The 27097-nt window shown below is 36.5% G+C and overlaps 1 protein-coding gene across 6 annotated transcripts in view; it reads left to right on the forward strand.

Moving 5' to 3' along the window:
• The window catches only part of FRY (furry homolog (Drosophila)), a 289488-nt gene extending 262586 nt beyond the window's left edge, over positions 1 to 26902 (forward strand). For 4 of the 6 annotated variants that reach the window (XM_012723238.1, XM_012723235.1, XM_012723236.1 and 1 more), the window contains 10 exons: positions 435 to 596; positions 3356 to 3522; positions 5151 to 5340; positions 8668 to 8817; positions 9834 to 9932; positions 11999 to 12082; positions 18675 to 18692; positions 20518 to 20628; positions 23734 to 23936; positions 24570 to 26902. In XM_012723238.1, coding sequence (XP_012578692.1) covers positions 435 to 596; positions 3356 to 3522; positions 5151 to 5340; positions 8668 to 8817; positions 9834 to 9932; positions 11999 to 12082; positions 18675 to 18692; positions 20518 to 20628; positions 23734 to 23936; positions 24570 to 24828 — 1443 coding nt within the window. In that variant the 3' untranslated portion in view covers positions 24829 to 26902. The remainder of the gene's footprint in view (positions 1 to 434; positions 597 to 3355; positions 3523 to 5150; positions 5341 to 8667; positions 8818 to 9833; positions 9933 to 11998; positions 12083 to 18674; positions 18693 to 20517; positions 20629 to 23733; positions 23937 to 24569) is intronic. The other 2 variants (XM_004680191.2, XM_004680190.1) reach the window with 2 other exon arrangements.
• The last annotated feature ends 195 nt before the right edge of the window (positions 26903 to 27097 follow it).

Raw genomic sequence — 27097 nt, forward strand, 5'->3', positions numbered from 1 at the left:
CTTTTCCAGCTCCATCCAAGTTGCTGCAAAAGACATGTGTTTCTCTTTTTTGGTTGCTGAGTAATATTCCATTGTATATATGTACCACTTCTTTCTAATCCAGTCATCTACTTTTGGGCATTTGGGCTGCTTCCATGTTTTTCCAATTGTAAATAAAGCATATGCTGCAATCTTTTTAAAAAATTCCTCAAATATCTAAAGATTTAGGAAATGTGACAGACAGACATTCTGATGTAGATACCTATAAATACATGTATCTGTGTTTTAGAGTGCCAGATTGCCACTTATATTTAAGTTCTGAAATGTGTATGTTAAACAGTTAATGCCTGTCAACCAACAGCTAGCTCATACAAAGGTTAGACTTTTATAGAATAACCAGAACTCCTGGAGAATGTAGACTTCATATTGTTTTAATCCCTCTGGTTTCTCAACAGATTATGACTCTCTCCCCTTCTGAGGAGACTAACCCCATGGAATCACTCACCACAGCCTGTGACCTGACTCCCGCTGACCCTCATTCCTTTAATGCCAGAATGGCTAGCTTTGAAACTTCTTTGCCTGATATGAATAATCTTCAGATTTCTGAGGGTTCAAAGGTGAAGAAATTTTGGCACTTATCATTGTATTTTTGTATGTGTGAGAAAAAAATGCTCCAGTTTTCTGAGAACTCTTAAGAGGATTTAAGTGGAGGGAATCTGTTTATCTTTTTTCTTTCCTACTTTTCTATAGTAATTAGACTTGAGTGTTTTGAAGTTGTTTTGCTCTCACAAAATTGAGCAGCCATCTTATGTTTGGTTTAAAAAAGTCAACTGGGGTTTTTTTAATATGACACATTTTGTATTTTCCACATATCATGAACACTGCTTATTAATGGGAAAACAAGTTGGTATGTCTGAGATCACTGTGATTAGGAAACTCTGTTCTTTGTCATGACTTTCAAAAGACAATATGCTAAGTGAGCTGTGGGTGTCTGCCTGTATTTGGGGAAATTTTTTCCTGTGTAGGAACCAATTATACAATTTGTACATTGATTCAATGTTTGCCTTTTGGCATTCTGTCAGAATTTTCAATGTCAATCACGGCATTATACCAGATTCATAAAACAGACTGTCCTAGCCAGACCCTCTGAGGAGCAAAGTAAGTAATGGATCTAGTCTCCTTATTTAAAAGGTCAGCTTTAAAAAAAAAAGAAAAAAGAAAAAAAAACTAACAATGTATACTTCATTTAACATTTATTTTTCAAAATTTCCATGATAGATCCTATCCATAAAACTATCAACTCCCATACTATGTTCACATATAGCCTTATCAGTATAGAAATGTATTTTCTTATATTAGAAATATCAAAATAACAGTTGCTATTAAGATGAAATTTTCTTAAAACCTGAGCTTTGGTTATGACATTATAATTCTGAAAGAGAAAGTAAAATAGAATGAAATTTATGAAAGCAATTTTTTTAATGCTTTTTAATGCTTGTAGAAGAAAAAACAATACTGTCTATTCTATTATTTTCTAATAATCTAATAGTAGATCTGAGACCTAGGAAAATCTGCATACTCTAAGCCTAAAACAAAGGCAATCACTCAAGGTGCAACTAAAATTGCAATTAAAACTTAAAGAAAAATTATTTCCAAGATTGCACATTGCAAAAGGTTTGATAAGTATTAGAGTCCATTTTGTACCTGAAAATAAACAGAAAGAAAACTTAGCTAAGATTAAAATGCCAGAACCCTAAAATTACAAAATTAAATTTCATGAAAAGAGCAGCACAAAATAAATGTGAAGTTATTAGTATTTGATATTTCTCAATCTTAGAATAGTTACTTTTTCAACATTTCTATTTTTTCATACAAAGCACTACCAAAGTAGTGAAATTCACAGAAATCCCCTAATTATATCAAGGAAAGATTGAGTCATTTCTAAAAATCTCTGTTTTTCACATGAGCTAGGTTTCTTCAATGTTTGATATATCTGTGATGTTAGAAAAGGAGAATAAAAAATGTTTTTGTTTTTTTTTATAAGAGCTCAGCACTCCTCTAACAATACGCTTATCCACTAATAACCTAGACTAGTCAACAGGTTTTGGTCTTCATGGCACTACTGTAAGTTTAAAAAGCAAAAAAAAAGCAGATAGGATAAACCTGAAACTCAGTGTTATGAGCAAATCCTTCAAAGACTTGAAATATCTTGTTTCCTAGGAGATCTGTAAACATTCCTATTAACTATTTCCCTATTAATCTTAGATTCAAAATGTTAGATTTAAATCTGAGATTCAAAATATTGCCCATTAAATAGGTAGCCAGATGTCAACCTCTGACAATGCTTTAACTCATGTGTATTTCTAGTTTACCTTTATTTTGTTTTTGTCTTAAGAAAGTTACTACTGAAATGTGTATGTATGATTTCATCTTCTCATCCCTGGTCTGTAATCCAGTTTCTTTCCTTCCTCTCATAAGAACAATCAGTTCTCCAGCTGATTTCCCCCTGGCCCAGGTTCAAGTCCAGCCTCTTTTTCCATTTTACTTGCTATGTCTCCTTCCTGCCCCTCAGTGATCCTAGTTCTTCCTGTCCTTTCATTCTACTGCTCAGAAAACATTTTATGGCAACATGAGTAAGCTTCTCATGCCTGTTCTCATGGAATATTCCCAAAACAAAAGTGTAAATGTTCCTACAGTAAGGAAAGGGAGCCCATCAATGAGGCCAGCTTTGTGAAAAATGAGGAATCACCCATGCGCACTGAAGATTCTTCATGAGCATCTAGTCTGCCAGACACTGGTGATTCTAAATTCTAGTTTCCATAGTTTAAGGGATTCTGTAATGGACAGTTAATTCTGGACAGGATGCTTTAGAAGGCAGGTCACAGGTAGAAGAGTTCTGAATGAGAAAGTGGTGTTTCTAGTCCTAACTCCAGTTCTGGTCGTCTGCCTGCTATTAGACAAATCCCTTTCACATGTGGGGTATCTATCTACTTCCTCACTACAAAATGTGAAGATTGAACCAGAGGGTCTGTATGGTCTTTTCCAAGTTTAGCATTTACACCCTGATAAAATATGATGGTACCTTACTGAGAGTTTCTTTGCAAACTTACTGTGGAAGGCTGCATAGAAGATAAAGAATAAAAGGGAATTCAGTGAATTCCTGAGCTCAATTAAATAAATTGTTTACATTAGAGCTAGAAAACAAATGTCCCCAGTTCTATCACTCTCAGGATTTGTGTCCTTTATTTTCCTCCTAATGAACAGATATTTAATCTATAAACACAAGTACATACATATACATACACATACATACATAGATATATGTTTGTATGATTACATATATGTTTTTAAATCTTTCCCGTTTTTATGCTCCCAGGCTGAAGCTGTCCAGGAGGAGGAAGACACCACCATGCATGAGGATGATCTGTCTAGTTCCATCAATGAACTTCCAGCGACTTTCGAGTGCAGTGACAGCTTTAGCCTGGATATGACTGAGGCAGAAGAAAAAGGCAATCAAGCAATAGACCAGTTCACTCTTGCAAGGTAAGGAAGCCCTTGGTGGAAATGACTTGAGCCATACTGAGGCACATTTTATTACATTCCTTCTAGCTCATGTTGCTGATACCTGCCCTGAAGGAGTCTGACATGACATAACTTGAAGGCCTCTCAGTGGGTTGCTATCATTCAATCCCAGCACAGTCTAATGTGAAACCAAAAGGCATACTCCTATAAGAAAACATGAAAACACTGAATTGCTTTAAAAAGTCAACAGAGGCTAGAGACACAGTGCAGACCTTTGTACTTTGAAGATAAATGGGATTGGCAAATCTTCAAAATGAGCTCTTTCTACTTTTTTATTCAGAAGAGCAGAACAAGAGGCTCTTTATAAGCTAAATACTACTCTTTTTCAAGTAGGTAGCTATCAGTCTAGTTACTGATATTTCTGAGGCTAGTGAGATATAGTGAGAGAATATGAATAAGAAAATAGAGTAGTATATAAAAATGAAAACACTACTGCAGCATCTAGAATAAATCACAAATAAATATGCTGTAGCTTAACTTCAGAAGAAGAAAGTCAGAATCCTAAAATCCCTCTTCCAAACATTGAAAATAAGAATTAAGTGAAATACTCTGATATGGCTAGACAAAGTAGCTAGGGTCTATTTATCACAGAGACTGCTTAAGATAATACCTGGAGGAGACTTTGTCATTTCATTTTGTATTCCTTTTCTTTCCTTTCTGCATTCCTCTGTCTCCATTCCTTTGTATTTCTCTTCTTTCATCTCCTTTCTTCCTTTCACCCTTTATTTATGGACATTTATGCATATTTCATGAATACACTCCCTCCAGAAAGTTTAAATGGTCAAATCGTTTTTCATAATTTCTTTTTTTAATTGAAGTACTGTTGTTTTACATCCTTGCTAGTACTTTGACAGTATAGGCTTCCCCATTTTAGGTGTGGTCACTGTAGCCCTCCCATCCCCAGAACACCCACAGCCATAGTCCATTGTGCTCTTCCCCTAACTCATTCTTCCCCTACCCTTCTGAAAGCCACAGGTCCATGGTCAGCTTTCATGGGCTGATTGTCGTTGACACTTTGTTTAGTTGTTCTCTATTCCACATTTAAGTGACACTATCCAGTCTTTGTCTTTCTCCTTCTGACTTAATTTGCTTAGCATACTCCCTTCCAACTCCATCATGTTGCTGCAAATAGCATGGAATTGTCTTTTTGATTGCTGCATAGTATTCCGTTGTGTATATGTACCACCTCTACTGGATCCACTCATCTGTTTTGGGGCATTTGTGCTATTTTCCCACCTTGGCTGCTGTCAATAGTGCAGGTACAAATATAGAAGTGCATCATTTTTTGTAATGAAAAATGAAAGTGCCAAAGCATAGGAAGCAATATTTACTGTGTTGGGAGCCAGCTGGGAGAGTAAGAGACAGCTGCTGAAGGCTCAATAAGGTTCAGAGTCTTTGTAAAGGAAATCAGAATTGGAAGAATTACAGAAATTCCAGAGACCTTTGAATGAAAGCCAAGTTCTCAACTCAGTCTCAAAGAAAGGAGTGAGAACAATGGACTACCTGGTGAGGGCTGAGCATCTGAACCACCCAGGAAGGGCTGAGGAAGGATGTCACTTTCTTGACATAGTTGTTTTCATCTTTTGCAGCTTTGGAGAAGGTGACAGGGGAGTGTCACCCCCTCCCTCACCCTTCTTCTCGGCCATCCTTGCCGCATTTCAGCCCACAGCCTGTGACGATGCTGAGGAAGCCTGGCGCAGCCACATCAACCAGCTCATGTGCGATTCAGACGGCTCTTGTGCTGTGTACACATTTCACGTGTTCTCCTCCTTGTTTAAGGTACGGCGCTCACTCAGCATTAGAGTTGGTCTCAAGGGAGCTAGACGGCTTCCAATGTAAGGGGTTGCTGTTTTGTTCTGGGTTCATACTATTTCTACAACCACCCTCCATGGCCTTTATCATTTCTTCTGGTCTAACTCCCCCATTCAACCATCTAAACTAGTAGTGTGAAGATGTTCCCCTCAGTGGTTTATGCCACTGTGGTCACTTATACCATTCTTTATGACAGCAATCCTAGGCTGTCACAACATTAGCTCATTCACCGGTATCTTATGCCGAGATTACCCTCCCACCCCACCACCACCTTTTCTCTTTGAGCCCTCCTATGTCTCTCTTACAGCATTTCTGGTTTTTTTTTTTTTTCTCCCTTTTCTTTGTGAGCCCTAGTCCAGCTAGAAGCTGTGCAAGTGCTTCAGACATTATACTTCACTTCTCTAACAGGTGACTCTGTCACCAGTGTAGTGATAAGAATTTTATAACATCGTTATGAAAAATCTCGTAATTTTTTAATATTGGCCATTGATTTTTTCTTCATTAAATAATTCATTTTTCCCTTCCACCATTCTTTATACCCCTTAGAAAATTTCCCCTCCTCCCTCTCACTCATCCTCAGAAATTTTTCTTGATTTATTAGTGTCTGCTTGTCTTTTTAAGTGTTTTGCTTTGTTGAATTATCTGCTATGTAAATGCCCAATAGTTGTCTTTGTTGTTCTGACTTGCTTTATTGCACATAATTCCCTTGGACTCCTTTTTTTTTTTTAAGATTTATTTATTTATGCATACAGAACTTGGGTACAGGCCAGAAGTGCAGGGGCAGTGAGAGAAATCACCAGAAATAGAGTGGGGAGCAGAATTGGCAGATGTACTGAAATACCCTGCAGAGGAGAGTAGCGGGCAGGTCAGGGGTGGTATGCCACGCGATGTGGATCGGCTCCCTGGCCAGGGATCGAAACTTCATAGAGCTGTGCACCAGGGTCCTAATGTGTAAATCTTTTTAATGTGAGGTAATCCCAATGGTTTATTTTTGTATCTATTTCCTTTGTCATAGGAGTCCAGTCTCCAAAAACATCTTTATCATTTATGTCATGAAATATATCACCAATGTTTTCTTCTGTGCGTTTTATTATTGCGAGCTGGTATTTACATCTTTAATCCATTTAGAATTATTTTTCTGAATGATCCAACTTCTTTTTCTCACATGTGGCCTTCTGATTTTCCCAGAACCCTACTAGGAGATGCTTCTGAACAGAAGAACAGTCATTCTTTGCTTTTTGCATGCACACCACAGCCTGGTTAGTCCATACATTATCTTTGTGCAAACTGAGCACAAATTCCCCTCCTCCAGAGGGCTGCAATACTCTGTGTGGCCAGATGAGGGCACACAGGCCTCTAAGTGACTGTCTCCTATATGAACACTATCAGATTTCACTTGTTACTGCCATAACATGTAACAACTGAAGTAAAGAGAGAATTCATTTCTAATTGGCGTTTTGAAAGCTTATTTTTATGACTGCTTGTTTAATGTACAAATTCTTCTCAGTGTCTCAGTTCCTCTGTGTGTTTTGCTATATACTTTTACTCTGCAAATTCATCCAATGATCTGTGGGAGGGGGCAAGGGAAAAGCAAGAGAAAGAAAGAGAAACATGCCATAATATGAAGAATCACCAAGGTCTTCAACCACCATCAAAGTTAACTAGCTCTGTGTAACTGCATTTAAAGCTCCTTTTTGTATAATTGCCTAGAAAATAGTGAAACTTATACGTTAATATTTCTTGTAGTTTTCCTGGGATGATGAGATTATTATTTTATTTTCTTTCAAATTCCTATTTACCTAAGATGAAAATGCGTTCTTTAACATTTTGACATTATTTTTAATATTATAAACAGAAATGTCCTCGTATAAGGGGGAAAATCAAAATGAACTATATAACCCCATATTTTCATAGACTTGAATGATGATGAATGAATGGACAAACAAGTCAGAATCCTACTTACACATTTTTATTTATTTATTTATTTATTTATTTATTTATACAGAGCTGGAGTACAGGCCAGAGGTGCAGGGGCAGTGAGAGAACTCACCAGACAGAGTAAGGAGTAGAACAGGCAGATCTACTGAAATACACTGCTGAGGGAAGCAGTGGGTGGGTCAGGAGAGGTCTACCACGCCATGTGGGTCACCTTCCTGGCTGAGGATAAAACTCATGGCGAAGTGGCTGCAGCAGCTTCATGGTATTGCTCTTTAACCTGTTCTGCCACCAGGTGGGACCCTTAAACATTTTTGGAGGTTGAGTCAGCTAAGCTTATCATGAGTTACTTGGTTGGACTGAGGGTAGAGGTCCTCTAGTCACCATTAGGAGGAGACATGCAGAAGGGGAAGGGAGGGAAAATAGTATATAAAAAGTACAAAATGAAAAAACTTGCATCATCTGTCTTAAATGATTTTAAATATAAAAGCAAACTGCTTTTCAGTAAGCAGGCCCTTCTTAGGGTCTATAACTCAGAAGGTACAACATCTCTTTGGGGAAAGCCAATGGCTGAGCCTGGAACCACTTTCTGGTTAAATATTTTGTTCTTTTTGTTGCAGACATTGTGTTGGAACTTTGGGACTAAAAAATTTCTTATTTTGGCAATAACCAAATACAGTGAATCAGATTCTTCCTGTTTCTCTCTTCACAGGCAGTGTGGATAAACAGCAACTTTTCACAAGGATTTTAGAATTTTGGAAGGAATATGAACTTTAGAGAGAGGTTCAACCTAGGTCACTTCCTAGTGACCTTAAACAAGTACTCAACCTCTTGGAACCTCAGTTCCTTCACCTAGTTGAGTAATGAGCTGATGTGCAAAGTTCCAGGTCAGAGACAGACACCACGCTGAGATTTCTTCTAGGTCCCATGCAGATCCTGCAAAGGCCCAGTGGCCCTATTTTAGCATTCTTGTCTCAGAGAGCTCTAATCTTGGGGACCACAAAAAAATGACATCTCATGATCTTTTTTCTTTCACCCACATTGAAATAATCTCCGTAACTTCTGATCTGAAGATCAGGCTAGGAGGACTCAAGCTGACCATCAGTACTGCACAGCAGCAGAAAGAAAAGAAGCACTTACTTAAAAGATTGCATGGGAAGCCACACTCTGGAAAATGATATTTTAAGAAGAAACTTTGCCCATGCTTGGTGATTATTTAATAAAAACAAACATTTGTTCTGTACCTTATCCTCCACTGCATTCACCATCCTGGGAAACTTTCCTCACTTGATACTTTCATGAAAATCAAAAAAAAAAGTGGTTTTTGTCATATATACATTTTTTTATTTTACCTTTCAGAATATTCAGAAGAGGTTCTGCTTCCTAACCTGTGATGCAGCCAGTTACCTTGGCGACAACCTCCGGGGAATAGGGTCCAAATTTGTTAGCTCCTCCCAGATGCTCACCTCCTGCTCTGAATGCCCCACCCTCTTCGTAGATGCCGAGACCGTGAGTATCCAGTCCAGCTCTAACAGCAAATGGCCTGTCCAACTTATGGTGTGTAACTTCAGGGAAGCTTATTCGTCTTGTGATGAGTTCTAAAGACACTTATAGGTGTTAATGGGTGATGCTGTATTGTGATATGACTCCTGAAGGCCTGAGTCTACTGAGTAATGACTATACACTACCAGCCCAGGCCAAAGTCAAATAATATCAGAAACTTAGAAGATCCACCTCTGTGCTCACCTCCATGCCCCAGCACCTTCCATCTAATGGCTTTTGCAACTCTGAATATGGTGAAATAAGTCCCCTCAGCTGACCTTGCAGTCGCCATGTCCAAGTCTAAACAGACACTGATCATCCACTGGGTGGGTTCTTACAGCCCGAACAACAAGAGATAAGACTTTATGAATGTAACACTAACCTTATTAGACAGGAAAAGAGTGGTGCCTTACTTTTCTTTACTTTCCCATGCATGTCACAGAACCACCTCATATGCTGAACAATTACCAAGGTTTAAAACCAATAAATACAAAGTCTATTTGGAGGTCTGTTTTCATACTGCTTGGAGTATTATTGGATAAAGATAAGAATTCATGCATAAAATTGGTATCATATCTTCAACTTGTGCTTCTATGAAATATTTGCTAAGATTTATCTATATTGATTTAGAAAAATGGATTTTTCATAGGAGTTTGATTAGCAATCTAAATTCAATTACAAGTGCACTGATATCAGAGCAAAATTATAAATTTTGCAGCTTATTAAAATAGAGATCATGCTGGTGATGGGAAACCTGCGGGGATTACAATCAAGATGGAAAAAAAATGTGCAAAATGATGTAAAAATAAACTTTGTAATAAATAAAAAAAAATAGAGATCATGCTACTTATTTTGCATTATTTCTAAATATAGTTCTCTCTCCCCCCCTTTTTTTTTATAGTTCTCTTTGCTATCTGTGTGGCCATGTCTTTGTCTTAGAACCTGTCTAGTTGTTCTAATACAATTTATTTTCCTATCTTTAGCTCCTCTCTTGTGGACTTCTGGACAAGCTCAAATTCAGTGTTTTAGAACTGCAAGAATATTTGGACACCTACAACAACAGGAAAGATGCCACTCTCTCAGTAAGTGTTTGTGTTTCTGTGCTTTTGTATTCAGTTAAAGCCTAATGAGCCTAGCTCTTCGGAGGTATTTTGATTGACTTAAGAGACTCTTGGGAGAAGACAAACATCATCTCTCCTTATATTCCAATGTAATAGTGATAGAACTACCAATATAAAATCAATATTATATAATATATACATAACCATATCTACAAAATTATAACTTTTTTCCCTTGAATATTTTAAATTGTTAATTAGTTCCTCCCACTGTTCACCTCCCTGAAAACTCAGTGAGGTGAATTTCATCTCCCTCTTCTGAGCCACTTTTGATAGCTGTTTCTCCTTGTCCCCATGATTTCTATTGTTTTCTTGCTTTAGAATGTAATATTTTCGAGGTAGAAATTATCTAGAAATCCTCTATGCCAAGTAATTGTGTGTAATATTTGTAGATCACTTCTGTAGGAAGTGCATGGCTGCTGAAATCAGTTTGGATCCAAATTGCAGCTCATCAAAGGGATTATGATTAGTGAAATAAGTCAAAAGGAAAAAAAAAATATGTCAGATGGCATCACTCATAAAAAGAATGTAGAGAAATCCAACAAAGCATCAAAAACAGAGACAAATCTTGCAGGCAAATAGATCTGAGGCATGCTAGGGAATGGGTGTGGAGAAGAGTCAAAACAGAGAATGGAAGTACACAAGGGGCTACAGTGAATGCTCATGGGTAATGTGGTAGTGAGAGATTTACAGGGACTGCACCTGAGGGCAGAAATCAAACACTGTACAAAAATGGCAAAGATGCAAAGAAATTAAAAATTTTAACAAAAATAATTAACTACCAAAAAATCTGCATGCTGATCTAGTTTATCTTGAGCTAAAAATAGGTGGGAAACTTAAGAGTAGTATTTCTGATTTCACTCATGTGGAATATAGAGAACTGAAACAAGGAGAAAGAAATTGCAGCTCAGCTACCTAGGGGTTAATGATCCTGAATAAGGTGCCTTCTCTCATCTCACACTCATTACCTATAGCATGGTGATAATAATAACTTTCTGAATGGTTATAGGAAAATAGCAATTATAAGGCATAGCAGCTATAGTTTTCTGAGTCCCTGCTACATGTCCAACAACCTGATAAATAATAAATCTCTTAAATCATGTCATTAATGCTCACAACTACCCTAAGAGTTGCCATTACCCTCATTAGCTAGTAGGAAGGCTATTGAAACACATGTCTGTGAGATCCAAGTGCTTTTAACCGCACTTTTGTATTTAAAATGGAAACAGCATAAATAAAGGATCCAATAAAGTGTCTCATCCATAGAACATACTTATTGTAAGGTTACTGGGGTTTTTTGTTTGTTTGTTTCTATTATTATTGATCTTATGACCTGTTCAAGGCAACAATTCTTGTATTATGATAACTATTCCCTTTTCTTCTATTTCTGAGACTCTTTACTGATCATTGTTTCCCAGCTTCTTAGTCATGAGCTAATAAAAACAATCCTTTCTGGTTGTGAAGGACCAAATGTCAGGTGTGAATTTCAATCTTCAATGCTTATTGCTTTCTCCCCTAAGGTTTCTTTTCACATCTTTATTAGTTACAGTCCCTAATGCCTAAGGGTGGCAGAATTTCTAAATAACTCAGCCATTATTATAATAGCATTTTGTGTGGTAAAATTGACTTGCCCCATAGAAGCTACCACACATAACACAGAAGTATGTATATCATGAGTCCCACATTGCACCGTCCATAATCACCCAGCCTATAAGGAAGTTTGGCCCCTTCTCCTAACCTCAGTGATATGAAAGGTTTCTAACATTCTATGAATTCGTTTAAATATATATATAAATTAAGAATGGTCTGAGAAACCATTCTCCCAGATGATGTATCATAAAGTTGAAGTTATATATAACTATTTCCATTTCAAATAGTATTTGGCCCATAAAAGGATTTTCAAAGTCATCTTAGCAGAATTTTATTTTACCATGAATGAAGCAATCAATTTTCCCTAAAAGAATTGATGATAAAAATAATCTTAGGACATTGCTGAGTTTACATGTATCTGTATTTCTTTCCAACAACAGTGGCTTGCAAATTGCAAAGCAACATTTGCAGGAGGATCCAGAGATGGAGTAATTACATGTCAACCAGGGGACTCAGAAGAAAAGGTAATAAAAGCCTGTTAGAATTTATGTTTTCTGTAATCTGATACTGTGTGTTGGTTTTGATCAACCCAAGAAGTGGAATATCCTAGAATGAGCAAGGAAGAGGCAGTATGAGTCATCCTATGCATTCACATAAAACAGAGTAAGAGAGAATGATGCTTAAGTCAAGCATGACTGTGTGTTGATGGGATTTGGGAGAGGGGCTGTTTTCCTTTTTGGAAAAATAGAGATATAAAAATAACCACTTTGTTGGATACTGTCTAACTATACTAATCATTTCCTAATAAATCTGTTCTTCAGAATAGAAAGACCAAATTTCATTAAGTTTTTACTCCACCGTTTTCTTCAACAAAGAAAGTCTTTGTTGAACTTTCAGCAACATTCTAACAGATCTTTCCCATATTTATAATTGATTTAAGTACACACCAGCTGACTTATAAATGTATCCTATAATGTAAAGGAAGTTGGGCAGAGTGGCATGAATGGATTAAAAGCACTCATTGTGGAGTTATTTACTCAATGCCTCCTATAAGACCCACTTGGTGGATACAGTGGTGAACAGTAGGCAAGCCTCTGCCCTCATGAAGCTTCTGTCTTATCAGGGAGATAGATGTTAATCCAAAATCAGACAGGTGTCAGTCTGTAAGAACAGTAAACCAAGAAAGTCTATCAGAGTTCAGCATGATCAAATGTGAAGGGCAGTTCTGTGTAGTCATCTCTATGGAAGTGTCCTCCAAGGAGAGAGCTCAAACAGAGCTGAGCTCTATTAGCTTAGTGAGAGGAATCAGTGGAAAGCATGTTTAATGGTCCTGAGGTAGGAGGGAATTTAGACCTGGCCCTTTGCAAAAACTGAAGAGAGGTCTTTGTGGCTGGGTGTGCAGAAAGCAACATGGAGAGAAATTTGAGAAGAGTCTGATCCTCCCCAATAAAGCTGGCAGCTTTAGCCCTATGCTACAGAGGAGGAAACCAAGCCTGACTTATACAAGGTTCCATGGCTGATAAGTGATAGGCTGAAACATAGCTTGTCTGGGAACAGGCAAAAATATATAACAAATTGTTTATTTTTGTTACATTTTTTTAAAATGTGGTTAATGGCATTACTGGTATGTCTCTCATACACAATGCGTACTGAATTTTCGCATTTCCATCACTCCCTGTATACACATCTGTGATTAGTTGTCTAAACATTTACCCCATTTACCCCAGTAATCAAATTTATTATAATTTATAAAATCAAATCTCAGTGAAGAAAACAGGGGTGGGAAGTGCATGTGGGTCTATGGTGATGCCACACAGGTAAATTGGTGGTGGAAAGTCCACATAGGTTACAATTGAGATGAAAAAGCATACATTGTACAAAAATGAAGAATGATATAAACAAATATATTTAAAAATTAATACAATGCAAATTTTAAAGCCAAATCTATAATTTGTCATTTGTTTAAAACTTCTTGGTTATTTCTCCAACAGTTGAATTTTTTTTCCTGGTTCTTCTCCATCTGCCCCAAAGGAAGAGCTCTGTTATTTTCACTTAAACTTCTTATTTCTTACTCCTGCATTTTTTTCTCATTTGCTCTTTTTACCCCTTTCTTTCTTCCCTTGTATTTTTAGGTCTTATTTTTTCCCATCTCTTTTTGTTTTTAGAAATTCACTTTTCCACTCATTTTTATGTGGCACTCTGTTAGTATTATAATAAAGCATTGAAAATACAAAAATGAAAAGACAGCACTAATATTTTTCAAGCACACATTATTTCAAGCACACACGATATTATTGCAAAATGAGAGGCTAACACATTCTTTCCACTTGCGCCTACACTCTCTAATTTTGGAGACAAAACAGACACACAGGACAAGCTGCAGAATAAATGTCTAAATGTCTAATGTGGTTTTAGGAATCTGCATAAAAATACTCAGGAGTAATGAGAGTGGGGCTTTTAGAGCTACCAGATCAAAGGAATCAACTGAAGGGTGACTTCTGAGTCTGATGTTTTCCAAAGTTTTTACAAAGCCAGCCAAGCTGGTATTAGCTCAGTAATCCATAACTTTTCTGAGTGGATCATGCACACCATGAGTGTTGACACCATGAGTGGTCAACAGGCAACCAACAAGTGTCCTGAAGATGCTTTCATTCCTTTGTAGATGACATTTCTGGGCCCTGAGACTGGTTTGTAAGGCAAGCTGTATGAGAGCGATTGCCTAAGGAGAGTGATGGCTCTCTAGTAAGTCAAGCCAGGCTGGGTGGCTTTTTCAAACCATCTGGATACAATACTTGCTTATATTCTGTTTTTATAGTAGACTGTGAATTAGCTTGACCACTGAACATGTGACTCAAACCAAAAACTCTAATTCCACTGGCCTTAACTAAACTTATGATGAACTTGAGGTAGCCTAGGCAGATTATGGGATGTAAAAATGAGGAAGCATTTTTACATTTACTGTTCCCTTCACTGGTAACAGTCCACACAAGCATCTAAATGGGTTACAAAATGGGTTACAAAAGCATCTAAATGTTAATCTTATATCCAAAGTTGATGGAGTTATTGCTGACTAGAGCTATCATGAGGCAAAACCCAACAAACGTTTGACCTCAGACACTGCTTACCCACAAGTGATTGTCCCCAGTTTCCTTTTTTTCATGAGATTTCTGTCTTCTGGATACTTGATGTGACCAATTATTATCATTTGCATGGGGCCAATTGGAATGGGGATAGGAAGTGACTTACTACTTGTAGGATTTACTTGTCTGGAAGTAAAGTTCAAGTTTAATATGCAAGTAATTGTTACATATGTATATTCTATTTCAGAGAAATGTGTGCTTTAACATTTAACATTCTTAACAGGGGACATAAGTAAGAAGTTGCTGTGGAATATTTGTGGAAGCAAGTATAACTGTTGGGTTTTGATTATTTTCCAATTTTTCTTCTATTCTCAAGATGAGGTTATAGATATCAAATTATGAAAAATGGTTGCCTGTAAGCTGTAACAATTTACAGATGTGTTTTATTAAGCTATTTAAGTGTTTCTTTTTCAATTGATCTAGCATTTAAAATTTAAAATTGTTCACTCATACATTTAAAACAAAATTACCAGTGCACTAAAAAATTAGAGCTATCAACACTGGACCTGTCTTCCTCCAACAATGACTTGGAGCAGATATCATCATCTGCCCTTCTGGTCTGCCCTCCACCATTCCCCTCTGCACTCAGGGTGAGAACCAGGTGACAATCATCACAATTGTTGTTTTATATGCAATTTAAAAAGTATGCACTGTACCTAAGACACACACACACACATGCACCATGGGGAAGTGAAAGCTAGGTAGATTGCTATGTATTTAAAGATAAATGGGAATGATATTCCTTGCCTATGTGATAAACTTCTCCATGCCTACATATGAGGTACCAGCATCTGTGTGCCAATCTCGCTCACCCCAACAAGTGTGTGCTTTAACATTTAACATTCTTTTGTAGAATTCTCAAACACTGTTTTTGAGAGAAATGTTTCTAATACATGGGAAATATTTTTGAATGTATGCTTTTTTACTTTTAAAGACAAGCACGAATAGTAAATTATTTTATCTTCTTGGTGATTGTTGACAGCAATTCTCCTAGAATTACGGGATGACCTGCATTAATACAACATAAAACAAGGAGCGTGAGTTGCTCTCGTGAGAGCACTTTCACTCACTAGGGAACATTATTTTGCCAGTTGTTCTTTTTTTTTCTTAAAGCCAGCACATCTAATTAAGGATCATAATTACTATTAACTTCACCATCTCCTACGGAATATACTCAAATGGTTACTAGTGGATAGTTTATGTTAATGGAACAGTAGAGAGGCATCCAATGTCAATTCAGGCTTTCCCAAAGCGTTACCAATCTCTGCTATACAAACACTTAACATGACTTACTTCCCCAGTTCTGTAGAGCCCACCCTAGTAAAGCTGGAGATGTTTCTACTTGGTTTGAATAAGTGGTTCTATTTGACATAATTGAAAAGATGTTTCTCAGCAGCTTACACATTTGACTCTTTGGACTCAAGTCCAATAATTTGCATTTAGTGCTACTACAGTTTATCCTGTATTCAAATCGCCATTGCAACTGTAGGGTCTTCTGTTCAGTAACCCATTCAGTTATGTATTTTATATCCCTGCATAATCCATCAGTTAGAAGCCTGTAACCTCTGTCCTTAAGTACAAATTGAACCACAGTTAAATGTGGAACAAAATATTTCTCCAATTAATTGTAACCCATGAAACATCATCCTTCAGGTGTTGTTTTTCTGTGTAGAATCCTCTTTCCTCTATTGACAAATAAAAGGTCTCATGAAGTTAGTTTTCTTGAAAATAGTAAATACCTGAGGTTGTATAGTCTATATCATAGGCTTAAAGGCATTTATCTGTCAAATTTCATGGCCAAGGCCCAAAAGCAAACAATGCATCATTGTGCCAGACCTAAGTGGTATTAGTAGTAAGTGAGTCCCTGTTCATCATATCTGCCTGGGATTTTGCTGTATCTATGGCTAAATCAGCAGGAAAGCTTCAACTTAAGACTAAATTCTCTAAATTTTATCCCATTTAATTTAAACCAGCGACTTTCAGAGATTAAATATGACTTTAAAAAAGCTAATATATTGTGGTACACTGTGGCTCATCTTCTGTCATGTTGATAATTTCTGATTTTTGCCCAACTAGCTATATGTCAGAAGCAAAGCTCCCCGCCCTCCTTCCCAGTTCAAGGCACAACACAGAGAAATAAGATGGCTGTGCTACTGTTACTCAAGAAGAATTAGATTGTTCTGGACTTTCAGCTATACTGTCTATGATCAGTTCTTAAGTCCTTGATTTCTTGATTTTTTTCCCCTCACTTTGGGAAAAACTCTAAATCCAATTTATTAATCAAGTCCTATCGAAAGTGCAGGAACAGAGCCTTAAGAAAATCCTTGTGACCAAATAAAACAGTGACATCTCACATTTTCAAAAGAACTTCAATCACCAAAATACAGATATGTTTTAAAAGACTTCTAAAGGAGTTATTTTTTTAGACCCCCATTTCGGTGAAACATTAGCACAGGGAGTGAAATAGTTATACATTTGTCACTAAATGGACTTCAGGAAAGGTATTTTTCACTATCTTTTTGGAGCAAATTAGCCTGTGGCCTGGAAAAGTTCTATGATAACAAAAATCAGTTTAGAGTAGCTTCCCTAACAAGGAGAGCTTAAGAAGGACTCTGAGAACTGGTGTTCATCAAGTTGGCCATCTCCCAAGAAACACAATTCTGTGCCTTGAGAGCAGAGTGGGAGGAATTTATTGACAGATTCTTTAGCACCCAGCTGGAGTCAGAAAGTCTCATTTGCTTTCATTGAACAGAGAAGATTTTACTTTAATAGATTTGATGACCTTCTTGGATTACAACCTTGCTTTTGTAAAAGTAGGGGTTTTTTTTGTTGTTGGTTGGTTGGTTTGTTTTTTAACAGGAAGCCAGGTAATTTACTCTACACTCGTTTGATTTCACACATTTGGTGATGCTTTATATTTGTAGAAACTAGTAAATAATGTAGGTTCTTTTCTATTGTACCTTGTGTTAAATTAAGTTCAATGCATTGAACATATGATAACTAAGATTTTTTTGAAAGATATTTAAAATAATGACTTTGTTGTTATCAAGGACTAGAAACTGAGTTAGATGGGTGCTTAAATATTTCAAAAATTAAGAACCAGATATATTGACCCATTATTAGCAATGGCCTAATTTTTTGAAATATTTTGTCATTGTGTGTTTATATCTTACCATATATCCATTCCTTAAACCAATTCTGTGGTTATGATATGGTGACACCAAAAAATAGGAGCCATGGTTGAACATGGTCCAGTTACAAATTTATATTATTTTAGACTAACATTCAGTTCTTAATTACTTTATGATATTGTCTACTAGGGGGAAAAGACTAAAAAAAGAAATGCAAGAAAGTTTCGTGTACTCTCTCACACTTGTTTGAGCATAAATTAAAATGACAATGTGTAGCAGTCCTATAAAAAAATTCTGAATGTGGAAGGCAATCGGACTCTAAAGAAAATGCCACTGAGATTGTTAATTATATTCTATGTTAATCAAATGGTCATAGTTTAGCAAATATGAAGTCAAAACATTAAAAATTCTACTTTAACTAGCATATAATAGTAGTATCATGTATTTTGGAGCTTTAGTTCTTCACATAATTCAGCTGGCCTCATAGTTTTAGTCTGTTCATATATTACAATTATACACTAAAATCTTCAAGCAGTAAAAGTTTTAACTTCCATAGCTGCTGATCGGCCAAGATTGACAACATCTAAACCAACTAATCAAAGATTCTAAAAGATACAAACTATATTTTCAATGTTACATTTACCATTAGAGCTTGTTTTTAACTGGACGCTGTGCATGTTGAATGGGTTCAACATTTGCAACCATTTCTCAAGTTTGGGCCAGCAATGCTAATACTGCTGACGGTTCTGCTCTTGGAAGAGGGCCGTGCTTCTTGTTGCATGCATTACACTGACCCTGTACTTTCTTTCCTTTCCTTTGTTTCCTGTGCCATGCTTGCTGTGTAGCAAATGGAATCTCTTGCAGTAAGTTAACTTTCTTTCATACTTTGTCCATTTAGGCATGGACCCATAACAAATCTTATTTTTACTGTTACTATTATACCTACTAGCATGTTTTCCCTTTTTCATTTCATTTTGTTTTATTTAGTAGTCTGAGACATGCAATTTATTACATTCCGGGCTGCTTTTGTCCCTAAGTAGAAACCTATGTTGCTATGAACTCTCATACTATCAGTGGAATACTTTGAGTAATCATTATTACTATCCAGCACTTAGGAAAGTTAAGAGTTTTCATAGCTAGGTTTCACCCTAAATTATGAAGGCAACATCTTTTAAGTACTTTTTTGTTTATCTGCAAGTTTATGGCAGTTACATCATTTATACCAGATTTTTAAAGGTTTTTAAAAAGAAAAGTTTAAATGATCATAAATGTTTTATGAAAAAAATTTTTAAATCTCGTTTGGGTTAACTAGTGTGTAGCAATATCTTTAAACTTAGGCTGGTTACTAGCATGGAGAGATCAAATAAATAAAAGTAGAATCGGCTTTCCTCCAAGGGCCAGAAAAAGATTAAAGGAGAAAGTGAGTTCATTCAGATTGTCTTAGCATGTAACTAATTAACAACAACAACAAAAAAATAGGATCAAAAGTCTGTTAATAATGCTATTAGTAGAATAGTCCACCTAAAACCTAAATTTAAATTCTTTTTTTATTTCTCTTCTTAAACTGATTTGGGAAACAATTTTCAGTCACCTTAGAAGCACTAAATTTGGAATTTAAAAGTTCTTTATTATAGTCTGTTAGTAAGAGAAAGGCCCTTTAACCACATTTAAAAACACTGAACAGTGAAATGTTTAGTTTAACCAACATATTTAACCCACTTTCACTGCTCACTGCTGAGCCATGAAGTCCTAGGTAAAGAAGTCTTTTTCTGTTCCTTTTGCAGAATCCCATCTGCCACCAGGCACTAGCCTATTCTTGAAATAAAACAGGCAAAGCTTAGAGGCCATCCTAAGCAGATACAGTTCAGAGTAGTGTGATCACTGGTGTTGGAAATTTTCATGATATATTTTTTCCTCATAGTATACAAAAACTGCATAATGAAAATATTTAAAATTCCAGAGCAAGATATAGGGCGTAAGGGCCATATTGTATGACTTTTTTTTTTTAGTTAACATTCTTGCTACAGAAAGTTTTGAATGTTTTTGTAAGTTTTGTAAGCACTTCTTTTGGAAAGCATTTCTGGTCCCTTTTCATTTTGCTTTAGTTTAACAAATATTTGTTGAGCACTGAGTAGAAGTATCATCGGTAAAGTGAACATAGTGCCTTAGAGGATTGAGTGACTATTGTGTTTGCACAGACTTTAGGATGAGCATCTGCACCCTGAAGAGCAGCCAGAATTGGCACACAGAGTAACAACCCTTCTGGAGTCTACTGAATTTATAAACTTAACACCTCGAATGACAATGTTTTGCCTTTCAAAAATACTTTTAATTAATAACATTCATTGCTTTTAAAAACAAGTTTATAGCTCATAAAAATTAACCACAGTTATAATCTGCAGATATTTAACTGGCAAACGTAATCGAAATATGGCCGTTCACTCTGTTCCTTTAGAGCTACTACTTTCCTCTACATAGTCATCTTTCAGCAGCTATTTTATTCTATATGTACTGTAAATTCCTCACTGATATTTATTGACTGGATTTTATTGTTCTGCTTTCTTGAGAATGATAACAGCTAGTTAAGTTTTCTTGATTTTCAAAAAGATGTATTTGTCTTCATCACCTTTTTACTTGTTATATAAGAATGATGCATAATAACTTTCTTCCTGTGCAAATTCTCTCTAGCAATTGGAACTGTGTCAGAGATTATATAAACTACACTTCCAGCTGCTGCTGCTTTTTCAGTCCTACTGTAAGCTTATCGGCCAGGTGCACGAAGTCAGTTCCATGCCAGAGGTGAGACACACACACCTCCTGACCCCAAGTCCTACCCCAAAATTATTCTTTTGCTTTTGTTTTCTTCTGCCTTGTCCATTTATAAGTAATTTCACTCTCACATATCATTTTGTTGAAGTGCAGTTCTTAAATATGTCTTATATTTATGTCTGTCCTTATTTGGCAGTGCCAGGACTAGGTGAGGCAAGCGATATGCCTAGCACACAGTTTAAGGATGATCCTGGAAGTGGATGCTTCCCTAAAATACTATGTAAAGAGAGGCCTTTTGTCTGGGCATCCTTATTTGAATAATGTCCGTGTGTTAAGGTTTTACTTGGGTAGTTTTAGCTTTTCAGGCTTGCCCTTACATTGAGATAAGAAGGAAATAATACAGTGTTTGATTCTCTTTGGCTTCTGTGACCTGCTTACTAGTAAAATGCCTTAACACATTTAAATGTAAAAAAGTAAACATACTACTAAAAAGTGAGCCAACGTTTTCTGCCAAGGGAAGAGAGAGATTCACTGCAATGTAGTAAGTGAAATAGTGATGGTATACACTGGTTGTTAGAGGAGGAGCTCCTAACTCACCTATAAGTAAGAAGGTTGAAACAGGAAGGCTTTCTGGGGAGTTCACATCTGAGGCAACTCTTAATGGAGGGGTTGGCATTGGGAACATAAAGTGAGGGCTAATGACAAGCAGTGAAGTAAGAAACAGTGTGGACATCAATATGGTGAGAAAGAGAAAAACAGCTACAAAGTATAAGCACTTCTATTTGCTAGAAGCCAAAAGGGGAGATGGAATAAGGCAGAACTCGGTGAGATCATGAAAGATGATGTGCCTGAAAGTAGTTTAGCTAGATATTTATGTCAGGACATGGAGGATGAGGACAACTAGATTAGAAAGCAGGATACCAGGCTGCTGAAATAGTCAGATGAGATTAAAGTGTAAATTAGACAGGCGTGATAGCTGTGAAGAGAAAAGAAAAAGCGTGAGAGACACTTAACACAAAAGATCCATGAAATTGATTTGGTATAGGGTGAAGGAGAGAAAACAATGGAGGATGATACACAGTCCCATCTCAGACGGGTCATCGCAGATGACCCACAATGCAACAACTAAACTGAAATCTGAAGGAGGATGCAGGCATTATGCATCCAGACAACAAAGCCTCTGCCTGCCATTTGGCTGAGTTGCCCACCTGGCCTCGCCTATGTTTATCAACATACTGCAGGTGGGTAACCTGAGGATCTGAGGTCAAAGGAGAGAGCCGGACTGAACCCACAGATGGTGTCATCAGTGAACAGCAGGAGTCCCATGAAACCACCCCACCTGAGGAGCAGGAGCAGTATGAGGATGAAGCTCAGAATCTGAGGCAGGGACAGAAGAGGAGATAGAGAACGACAACCATCTGTCACATTACTCAACTTGAGAAAAGAAAAATGACTGCAATTTTTAAAGTAGTTTCCAGTGCCAATTTCAAGGCATGAATCTACCATTTTTATTTATGATGAGTTCTTCACAAACCCTCTGTAGAATTACAGATCATCAGATAAAAGAGAAGATGGTAATAAACTGTTACTTGCCATATTTCAAGATAAAATTTATTCTCCTTATTCATCTGGCAAATGTTTGCTCTTGGCTCAAAAAATGGAGAACATGGAAATGCAATTCAAATGTCATTTTTCTATATGAAAAAAGCAATTCAAGCTTCACTTTAGAATAATTTACTGCTAGTAATTTACATATCATATATATGCATGTATATATGTATGTATATATAATTATTTTAGATTTAGTAAATGTAAAGTGAATTTCTCCTTAATTATTTTAAACCTAGGTAAGTGTCAAATACCACACACACAGAATATTTCAACTTAAATTTAAGATAATGAAGAAGAAATTCACTCTCAATCTTCAAAATTATATTCATAATCAAGATAGTCTAATATCATATTTTTAATGTTCCTGATGTTCCCTAAATAAATTTTAAACATAATTCTGGGATTGAGAGCTGCATATAGCAGCATCTGTATGGAGACAGATAGTCCTTAAAGACCTCAATTCTGTGTTTGTCTAGTGAGTAGCTGGGAATGAAAAAAGGCAAAGATTTTGGATGAATCACTTTCCAGAGGAATGGGTATCATCAGTTTGCATCACAAAGGAAAAATCCCTTTGACTGTATGTTACATTTTCAGAACCACTCATGTAATCATGTTGCAACACAATTTCCTTCCATAGTATATTTGGAGCTCTAAGAAATGGTATAAATTTTCTCATGATTTACTTGGTAGCACTCTGTACATTTTAGTTTCAGGAATTATGAGGGAAAATATCCTTTACATCTGTAATAGGAATAGTAATATTATCTTAAGGTTTTTCTTCCTTAGATCTTTAATTTTTTCCATGATCTAAAAATAGTGAGGATATTTTATTTTTCATGGTCATGATTACATTTATTGAGCACTTATGTGCTAGAACCGTAATAAGTGTATTGTATAATATTTTACTTTAAAATAACCATGTGGAGTGAATAACTCAGAAACAAAAACACTAAAGCACATAGCTCCTTGGCCTCACTGTGACCCCCAAAGTCATTGCAGATTTGGCATTTGAATTCAGCTCCATTTTATCTCTTCGATGCCCTTCCAACCATTAGAAAATACTTTATTTTTTAAAAGATTTATTTATGCATACAGACCGGGGGAGCGGCACAGGCAGATGTACTGAAACACACTGCTGAGAGGAGCAGTGGGTGAGACCGGAGAGGTCTGCCACACCATGTGGGTCATCTCCCCAGCCAGCGATTGATCTCATGCTGCAGTCACTACAGCTAGCCCCGCCGTGCTGCGTTTCAACCCATTGTGCCACCAGGGAAGCCAGAAAATATTTTAAATAAATCTTCAGCTTTGATAGATGAAGAGAATCCCAGCTGCTGATGTATAAAGATGATGCATATAACCCCATGCCCCTACATGTGCCATGCAGTACAATATCATTTGTCCTGTTTTAGCTTACCAGAATATTAAGCTTATGTCTAATCTGAACCATATTATCAGTTTGTCCCCCACTTTGGGAGTATAAAAATGAACCTGCAATTAAATAGATTAAAAATGATTTTTTAACAGTTGCTAAATATGTCCAGAGAACTGAGTGACTTAAAGAAAAACCTCAAGGAGGCCACTGCGGCCATTGCAGCTGACCCTCTTTACATAGAAGGTGCATGGTCTGAGCCCACCTTCATATCCACCGAAGCAGCCATCCAGTCCATGCTGGAATGCTTGAAGAACAATGAACTTGGCAAAGCTTTACGCCAAATCAGGGAGTGCAGGTAATTCTACTATTTCTTTTAGAGATGGTGAATGAATATGCATGCCTAATATCTTGTGTTTGAGAACTAAGTTATTACAGAAGAAACATCTAGATACTTTACATACCCTCTTCTCAGATCTCTACCAATACTATGCCACAACCATTGGATTTCTTAACTCAGGGATCTAAGTATTGGTGGTATTGCTTCTGGTCACTTGTCATTCCTAAAATGTTGAAACACTTCCAAGTATACTCCAATATAATTTTAAAATTATTATTTGAAGAATCCTTTGGGGATTTTATCCCTTCATTCTTGTAGTATGTTCACATTCTTTGGAAACGGAATGGTGTAGCAAATCAGAGGAATATTTGAGCATCAGACTCTATTCTTTTTTTATTTTAGATATTTTTATCAAAACCAATAATATTCCATATTCCAAAACTAATTATAGTGATATTTGCACTACTTAGATCATACTAAAAGCCACTGAATTATATTACTTTGGGCAGGTTTATTGTATAGTAAATGAATTATATCTCAACAAAGCTGGAGTATTTTAGACGTAATATATTCGTATATAATAGAGACTCATAATGACACCACTGTGACCAGTAGTGTCTCTAATTCTGTGCTGTTATTTTTTGACTGCAGAAGTCTGTGGCCCAATGACATCTTTGGAAGCAGTTCTGATGATGAGGTCCAGACACTACTGAATATTTATTTCCGTCATCAAACTCTGGGACAAACGGGTACTTATGCATTGGTGGGTTCTAACCAGAGCCTGACTGAAATCTGCACCAAGCTGATGGAACTAAACATGGAGATCCGGGACATGATTCGCAGGGCCCAAAGTTACCGAGTCCTCACTGCTTTTCTTCCAGACTCCAGTGTTTCTGGCACTAGTCTCTGACAGGAGCCTCCCATCCCCCATGGGTTCCAAGTTGGGGATGCTGCCATGCTGGGATGATGTCATTCAGTGTCTTCTCAGCCTTCAGAAGGCTTGGTCAGACTGTTCTCCCTCTTGTTACCTGTAGGACTTTTTATAAAGAGGATGACAGAACTTCCAATGTGTAGCAATACTATAAGAACCAAGGTAGCATAGAAAATTCTGGGACAGACTCCATCCATCATGCTGTGTGACACAAATGTGTTATCATTTTACTGAACAAATGCAACTCACTACTGAAGAAGTGACTTCCATTGCATACCAAAGCTGACTACACTGAACGATACCTTCCTTTCTAGAAACAATTTTAGATTGGCAAAAGTGCAATGTTTTCTTCACTAAAAAAATTTTATATTCTGAAACTTGTACATTCTCTCCCTTTATTTTTCCTTTTTTTCTCTTTTTTTTTTTTTGTGGGCTGAGGAAGAGACAGGCAGAATGAAGCTGGCCACTGAAAATTGTAAGGCGGTCTAAAGCTGACAGCCTGTGTATGTGAAAAGGGAATTGTAAATGGACAATTTAATGTACACTGTAATTTGAATACAATTACTGTATCTAAAAGGAGCTGCTATGAAGTAACTGTATGTTGCTAGGCTACTGTTTCTGAAAGCCCTAGATCTCTTTGCAGGGGCCTGTGATTACGACCCTGGCACCAAAATTGGTCCAGATAGACTTTTTTTAAGGCTCTTGGCTGCTTTTTATTAGAAGGTTGCTTTTATGAGCATATTTATACTACAGAAGGATGATTGTTAATTTTAACCAAGTTTGCCATTTTGTAGAAAAAGGTAATCACATTATAAATTCATGTCTTTTCACCTGTCACGCATGCAAATTTTAATATCCATTTGGATAACCGGAAATAGAATCATAGAGGTAAGTTGTCACTTTGTTTCTTAATAAATGTCATGTTTTATTTGTAACATATGTATAGGGCCATTCCTAAGTTTTCTCCTTAAACTTAATGTTGTCAAGTGTTAGATGTGTGCATGTAAACCTGTTGCACATCAAAAACATATTCAAAGTTTATCTATGTAACTTATTCACTCTGTAAATACATTTAAAGTTTTTGTGATGTAATCTTGGTTGATATTCTGTTCAGAACTTCCTTTAGACTAAAAAAAACAAAAAATACATACTGACCCTGGATTTTCTTTATGGTAAATGTAGATTTTTGCCTTTGACACACACAGCTTTGCATGTGGGTAGCCACCATGACAACTCAAGGGTATACCATGTTCATGTATTCCATTATTAGCACCCCTTGGGTTGTACAATTTGATGGCCCTGTGATGCAGGACATATTGCTAACCTCCTTGGAAGTGTAGACCGCACAAACACTGTGACCTTCAACCAAATCTCTATAATCAATTAGAGAGGAATCAGAGAATTAGAGTTCTAATTTTCCACAACCTATCATTAGGTTTTCATCCTTAAAATTTTGAAATAGACCCTGTAATAAGCAAGAAAAAAAACAGTAATCATTTTAATTTTGTCAACAATACCCATCTATTCTCTACTCAGTGAAGCAGAGGCAGAGAGACACAATCTAAATTCTACAATCTTCCTACTTACACTTACTTAAACAAATGTAACTTGCTTTCTTTATATATTCAACAACTGTGGCATAAGTAATATTTTCTAGAAGTATTCTGCAACAGGAGTCTGACCCAGTTTTTTATTCATGTTACCATAGATACAACCCTTGACTGATTTTAGTAACTTTCTGGTTATAGCTGTAAACATATTCTTCTGATAATTTATTTCTTCATCTTCTGATATTTATTTTTCAGCTTCCCTGAAAGATGATTTGCCACACTTTGTAGAAAACTGAATTATTATCTCCCTGATAAACATTACAAAAAGCAGATTTCTATGGATAATTATAATAGTCTACCCTCTGCAAGTTTGTTGGGACCCACTATAGAAAGGCCTAAATTGTCAAGACTGAATTTTTCACCCTGCCCTAATCTTAAAAGGAGAATTTCAATAGTATGTTATAATCTATAGTTATAGGAAGTAGGGAGGTTTTTTTTTTAATTTTAAGAAATAAAAAAAATTGCTAATAGGAAAGATTTCTGCTACTTTTTCTTTATTCCATCACCTCCTTTCCCTTGAGTAGAGGTGTGAAAACCTGTGAAGGAGAATGGCCCTTTAAAGTTGCAGTCCTTCTCCATCTGAACCCAGCAATAACTTTAGATCAATCAGTTAAACCTCCTTCATTATTATGTTGTGC

Source organism: Condylura cristata, unplaced genomic scaffold (assembly GCF_000260355.1).
Source record: "Condylura cristata isolate star-nosed mole 26May11 unplaced genomic scaffold, ConCri1.0 scaffold00010, whole genome shotgun sequence".
Taxonomy (NCBI): domain Eukaryota; kingdom Metazoa; phylum Chordata; class Mammalia; order Eulipotyphla; family Talpidae; genus Condylura; species Condylura cristata.